Below are 6885 nucleotides of genomic sequence, written 5' to 3'. Positions count from 1 at the left end.
CATCATAACCCACGTGTTAAATATGTGTCCCTGTAATTCAACACAATGTGCCATGTAATGTGTGCGCTTGGTGCTCTGTTTTGATATCTGTGTATCTTATTGCTCTTTTTTGACAATAAAGAAAATTGATTAAATATTTAAGACAACGCAATAAAAATAATTCACTGAGACTTCAAACAACTAAATTGTAAAGATCACCCCGGAGGAATTAATTACCGCAGAGAGAAAATCGCTCTTTTAACGCCTTGTCGGGAAAAGGCTTTTTACACAATTCCACATCTTTCCTTTTCAGAAAAATCTGATTTTCTAATCACAGCCCCCCCCCACAGCAGAACTTCCTAACACTTGGGAGCCGGCAGCTGGCGTTATGTACGTCGTCAGTCATGGGACAACCACTATCCGGCAGACACAATAATTCTTGGATTACAGATAGATGAATCTGGTTGGCCGCCTTTGGCCCGATGTTCTCCCTGTGGCCAACAAATGGTTTGGCCCAGTTTGAGGATCATGTAATCGAGCCAGATTGTGAGACTTTGTCACTGAGTGGAACACCTCTGTGTTTCCGTCTCTTTATATTATTTCACTTTTTAATTTCTTCAACTTGTTCTAATTTATAAGAAGAAATTCCAAAACACGTTTAGAGTTGGTGAAATTGGGATCTGCCGTAAAACAAACTGATTCCGGCTCGATAAATGGCTCCACGTTCATTATCAGAGAAGAATGTCTCATACCGGCTGTCATTCTCCGCACGATAACTTGTAAACATGCACCGGGATCACGGGAAATATCTACCTCCGTCCTGAGCCTCTTCCCAGACCCGGCTCAGCATGCGAACGCGTCTTAACATGTAACCCGTGCGGCCCTCGCAGCGGTTCCCTGAAACGTCCACTTGGCTGCTGGCTCATGACAGCGAAGGCCATTCATCTTCATAGATAGTTTGTCAATAATGTTTTAGCGAGAGCACCGATAATTGTTTTAAATTTCAGCACTTTGTGAGGGGTCGTTGCAGATTTCATTACGATGATCAGTCTTAATGATCCGGCAGAAATTCCATCTCAATTTACTCGACGATGTCTGCGCACGTCTATAACGCGATCCATTATTCTGGATACGGCCGGGCTGCTGTGTTTGTGACAAGTGATATTGTCTGTCTGTCCCTCTGTATGTCTTTACACGCACCTCTCGCCTCTCTGCCTACTTGTGTCCCTCCCTCTTTTGTTGCTGCTCTCTTTCTGTCACCCACAGTATTTCTCCCCCATTAACTGTTGCGTTATTGCTGTTTTTTAGTCAAAACCAATGTGAGATTTAACCTTTGGTGTGACAGCAGGCAATGTGCGGGAGGCTCACAAACAGTTAACACATCTCATTTTAATTGATAGGGAGGAAGTCCTTTCAGCTCCCCCTCTCCAGCTAATTATGGGGCAGACTATAGAGTGCGGGAGAGTTACCCCGGCTGGGGGCTGAGCTGCTCTGTGATGACATAAGGCTTTGGGGAATTGGAGGATGAGGCTGGATTTGCAGTTTCTCTCTGGCAATGAAGTCAGACGCAGGATCTGAGCTCCTGGCAGCATCGAGGAGCTGCCTCTCTAATCGATCCGGACTCCGGCACCTAGAGAGGAGCATCTGATAGAGAGGAGCATCTGGTAGAGAGGATCATCTGGTAGAGGGGATCATGGCAAGATCAGATCCCGGCTTCATCTGTGATCTTCCTCATCAATAATTCACTTTAGGGCTTTTAGATGCAGAGGGAGGGAATCGGGGCTCAGAATATTTTGGAAGTGGACGGAAGGAGCTTCAGAGTTTTTTTCTTGCATTTTGGGGAGAGGGTCTGAGCTCCTGCCAGAGGGTGAGACAGGTGGCAGCATGAGTCGGGAGCTGTCCACGGTGCTGTCCGTGGTGCTGCTGCTGGTGGCTCTGGGGCCAGTCCGAGCACAGAATGACACAGAGCCAATTGTCCTGGAAGGCAAGTGCCTGGTGGTGTGTGACTCCAACCCGGCCACAGACTCCAAATCCTCGTCCTCTTCACCCCTGGGCATCTCAGTGAGGGCTGCCAACTCCAAGGTGGCTTTTTCAGCTGTGAGAAGCACCAACCATGAACCCTCGGAGATGAGCAACAAAACCAGGATTATATATTTTGACCAGGTGAGCAAAAGGGCTCAGGGATCGGGACGAGGTGTTTGAGGGAAGAGAGTCACAGGGACTTATAAATGGGGCAATGCACACCTTTCGTTATCTGTTAATGAATCATTAGTGGTCACTGGCCGTGGGTTCAACAGGTCCCAGCATATCGTCTATGGGAAGAGCCTGGGATCCGGTGCACAAGAGAATCCTGAGAAGGCAACCCCCCCCCCTTATTAAACACTTTCCGATTAATATCTCATTAATTATATATCCCGTTTGCTGTAAATAAACATGTTACAGAGTCTCTACATTAGTGCGGCAGAGTCCTAACGGGCTCCATGAAATCTCTCGGCTTGGGGGGGGGGGTCTCTCGGCTCCGGAAGTGATTGACTTTGTAGAAAACTTTATTATTGGACTAATGAGTGATTTATTTCTCTTTGTTTATTACTCTGTTATTTATCACTCTATGTGAAGAGTAACAGAGGTTTGTGCTCTTTCTTTGCCGCATGTGCTGAAACGTTCGCAGGGAGAGCCCCGGACCCCGACGTTTGTCTCTAAGATGATTATTGTCGATGTTATCGTTTCTCAGTCATTTCCTTGGCACGCGGGAGACTTCGTGTAAATTGTTCACACTCTGGAAGGATTTATTTTCTGCGTAAAATGTTTTTTAAATGTGTAATTTTGAACGATGTTGATTAAATCAGTGCCCATTGTACAGCGCTACGGAGTATGATGGCGCATTTTTAAAACAATAATAATAAATAATAATAATAATATAAAGACCCCCGGTTTATGGGCTTTTACCTACAATATATACATGGGGTTCACAAGCGTGTATTTGTCTGATTACATTCAGCCACATTCAAATGAGGCTAATTGTTAATCCTTACATTATCAGAACATTCATTCATTCAGGGCAGGTTTTGTTTTTTTACTCCATGAAAAAGATAATAAAGCGAATGAATCTATTAATAAATTTCCCATCATCGGTGTCATTTTATTGGGAGAAGATAGCGTGAGATTGTACTAACAGGGACCCAGGAAGCTACGTGTCCTCTGTGGATCTGGGGGGGCAGCGTCTGCCAGCACGAACCCCAAATTCCCAGGCTCAGGAACCTGACAAATCCAGCAAGTCATGCGCAATATCAGCTGTCAGCCTCCATAACCACAATCAAAGCTGGGCTCTGGCACTAAAGTAGTTAATGGGGCTACGAGAAATTCAATTCCCTAGAGGAAAAGTTTTGAGGAAGATTTACTGCCCCCGAATAGTTCATTCTAATGTCGGTGAAGCGAGATTCTTTGTTGTACACTCTGTGATGAACGCCATTGATGTGACAATTTGTGTTAATAGATTAACTCGTTAAGCGAATATTCTCTTTATTGCTCCACATTTTCCACGGATGATATAGATTTATCTCCTCTATAAAGTATCCATATGTGAGCATTAAACCTCTATTTATCTGCATTGCCCTCACTCAAGCAGCCCCTCTCCTTCTGTCGCCTTCCTCCGAATAGATTGCAAGCTCCCAGACACAGGGCCCTGTCTTAATGTTATTGCTGATTTTTTAAATTGTCAGTTTTAACATTTTCACGCCGTAGCTCTGCAGCATCTGCTGGAATATTTTACAAATGTTTTCTTTCCCTTTCCTGCAAATAATGTTTTTTTGGGGCTCTAATCGTCCATAAACCTCGTATCATGTGCAGGACTCAGACGCCATAAACACGTGAACTGTTAATAAATAATTTTGTGGTGTGTTCCTTGCTGATCCCAATGGTTAATAAACACGGTGCAGCTGGGCGCATGATAGCGAATGTCACAGGGAGACGCGCCGACGATGATCCCACCTGTGTTTAAGCAGGGATACCAAGTCCTATCTCATCGCTGCTTACTGCACATCCATGAAAGAGTTAAAATGCAGATTTTCATTGTTTTACAGATTTTAGTGAATGTCGGCAACTTTTTCACCCTGGAGTCTGTGTTTGTTGCTCCGCGGAAAGGGATTTACAGCTTCAACTTCCACGTCATAAAGGTTTATCAGAGCCAGACCATCCAGGTAAGCCGGACGCCGCGCCGTGAAACCAACGAGGCACCCGGGGCCCGGGGAAAGTAACTTTAGATTTCTTTTTTGCTAAAATGCTTTGACAATTTAAGATCCAAGCTGCCGAACAGCATCCCCGCTGCTTTTATGATGAATTCACCGAGTGCCGCAGAGCTCGGACCCCGCCAGGTGACTCCATTAACAATTACATCTTATAAAGAACACAACGTACCCCGGGGCAGAGCTCAGAGCCCAACCAGTGACTCTATTCTCTATTCTCTTAATAATAGAGTCTTATCACACAATGCCCCCAGGACAGAGTGCCTGGGAAATCTTTGGCCTCCACGCACTTTAATCATTGATCATTATACGCATCAAGACACTCATTCCTAAATATCATAGACGGGGGAATGCAGAAAAACAGCAAATTTTATTCCAAACCAAACAATTCCTGGGGAAATAGAAACATAGAAACCCAGAACCTGCCGGCAGACCGGCCCCCTTCGGCCCATCTGGTCTGTCCATTTTTCCCTGCAGTAAAGAATCAAATCAGTCGTGGGTCTCGTCTTAGATTAAGGAGCCATATGTCTATCCCATGCATGTTTAATCCCCTCACTGTATTACCCTCTACCACCTCTGCTGGGACGCCCTCGAATTTATCTTCCACTCTCTCAGTAAAGTAAAACTTCGGTTCCATCTCAGCCTCTGACCCTCTAGTCACCAACCCATGTCACAACTGGGGCAGTAATGGGAGCCAAATTAGGGAAATTGATCATGCTTTCAAGTTATGTGGAGGACTGAAGAAGCGTTAGATGTTTACACAGACATAGAACTTGGTGTCACATAAGAAGTGTTTGCCCTGTATATTGTTTACATTTTCCAGAGGGGTAGGATGGAGGGCAAACCTTCCGCACCTACCACAAAGCATCACAAAGGTTGGAGCTATAGAATATAACCATTTAATAGTAAATTCCGCAGTGTGAAATTAGTCTATTTAGACCTGGGGGGTCAAACCTTAAGGGCCAGATTCCATAGATTCTCCAGGGGCAGATTTAACTGATTTCCCCCTCCCATTCACCTGAGTAATCTAGAACAATTGCCACAAAGAATTGATATTAAAGAAGCATTAGCACACACACAGCGTAAAATTAATAAACACTAAGTGATAACCGTCCGTTGTTTCTGCTCCTTCAGGTTAATTTGATGCTTAATGGAAAACCAGTCATTTCTGCTTTTGCTGGAGATAAAGACGTCACTCGTGAAGCGGCCACCAACGGGGTCCTTCTCTATCTGGACAAAGAGGACAAGGTGTACCTGAAGCTGGAGAAAGGGAACCTGGTCGGCGGGTGGCAGTACTCAACCTTCTCGGGGTTTCTGGTGTTCCCTCTGTGAATCAGCGCGGACAGCAGACAACCTTCCGCCTTCGTTATCATCAATGGCTCGTTGCGTCTTTTGGCTTCCCATGGGTTAATATGGATTATTCCAAGATGTTCTTGGTTTCTTCACTGAACTCTCTTGACATTTCAAAGAAAGTATTTTGTGTGTTTGAAATATATTTGGATTAAAAAAAAAAGACAATAAATGTAAATATACATAAACCTGATGGTAACACTTTAAAGCCGCCGGCGAGATTTTCAGTTACGGGAAATATTCCGGCTACGAGGGAATCACGCATCCACGCGTCTCATGTAATGCGAACTTCAATCAGGGGCTAGATGTGCGCGGCTAAGGAGTTAGAATTAAAATGCTAGGTTATTCACAATCTGATTATCTCCCAAACATTAATATTTCATGGAGAAACCGCGCAGAATAAACAGATTTCCGTCTTGATATTAATTGCTGAATTTGTTACTCTTAAGGTAGAAGTTGAAATAACGGCCCCTTCGCTCTGCCGCACAAATCGCTGGGATTATTTAGAACGTCCTTTTGACGATTGTTTGGTTAACAGCATGTACTTACAGTAAAGCCCAGATTGATCGCCCCTGTCACCAATTTCTGCTTATGATACATTTACGTGGCGGATCTTGCAGAGCAGCGGAGCCCTGCAGGACGGAGCCGACCTACATCTCCACTTTAATTAGCATGATTGATATTAAGCACTTTATTAGAAACCTGGGGATGTTTTCTGGGTCTTTTTATCAGCTTAAAGTGAACATCCTCTGCTTATAACTTATCGATTACACACGAGCTATGAGTCGATGCCTTAAAAGTTCCTAAATATTGTGATCTGTTGGAGAATGTTCAGCCCGTAAGTGTCGGTGAGGCTATTTGTAGCATAGAGAACATGCGTTGATTTCTCAGTGTGACCATAATAAATATATTAAAGATAAATGTGTAATATGAGCTTTGATCGTTGGGTTGTGATGATATATAACATACCTTCTGATACATGGTCTATGATGACATATACGCTGTACCCTATCATATATGGTCTTTGATGATATATATACTGTACCCTATAATACCTGGTGTGTGATTATATATACACCACACCCTCTGATACATTGTTTCATGGATTTGGGATTTTCACGGCAATGTAAATTTTACCGAAGTCTAGCTGATAAATGTAATTTCCAGTAACGTCAATGTCATAATCCCATAGAAATACAAAAGCAAGCAAAAAACACAAAAAGCAAATAACACACAAAGCTTGTTAATCAAATGCTTGTAGACACAGATGCCATTTGAAAGCTTAACCCTTTGTTTGAGTTCTGTTGCAAGTCAA

The 6885-nt window shown here is 43.8% G+C and overlaps 1 protein-coding gene across 1 annotated transcript; it reads left to right on the top strand.

Annotated features, from left to right (window-relative positions):
- The first annotated feature begins 1819 nt into the window (after positions 1–1819).
- Positions 1820–6491, top strand: CBLN4 (cerebellin 4 precursor). Its single transcript, XM_053453830.1, has 3 exons — positions 1820–2142; positions 4059–4175; positions 5355–6491. The coding sequence occupies exons 1-3, from the start codon at positions 1864–1866 to the stop codon at positions 5550–5552; spliced, it is 594 nt and encodes a 197-aa protein (XP_053309805.1). The 5' UTR covers positions 1820–1863; the 3' UTR covers positions 5553–6491.
- The last annotated feature ends 394 nt before the right edge of the window (positions 6492–6885 follow it).

This window comes from Spea bombifrons, chromosome 13, assembly GCF_027358695.1.
Source record: "Spea bombifrons isolate aSpeBom1 chromosome 13, aSpeBom1.2.pri, whole genome shotgun sequence".
Taxonomy (NCBI): domain Eukaryota; kingdom Metazoa; phylum Chordata; class Amphibia; order Anura; family Pelobatidae; genus Spea; species Spea bombifrons.
The sequence above is the reverse complement of the archived record's forward strand: the minus strand, read 5'-3'. Positions and strand labels throughout refer to the sequence as shown.

Excerpts from the sequence above, each read along its gene's own strand:
- CBLN4 (XM_053453830.1), top strand. The coding sequence starts at position 1,864 with ATGAGTCGGGAGCTGTCCACGGTGCTGTCCGTGGTGCTGCTGCTGGTG. Across the intron at positions 2,143-4,058 it reads GGATTATATATTTTGACCAG|ATTTTAGTGAATGTCGGCAA; the intron begins GTGAGCAAAAGG and ends ATTGTTTTACAG. Across the intron at positions 4,176-5,354 it reads ATCAGAGCCAGACCATCCAG|GTTAATTTGATGCTTAATGG; the intron begins GTAAGCCGGACG and ends CTGCTCCTTCAG.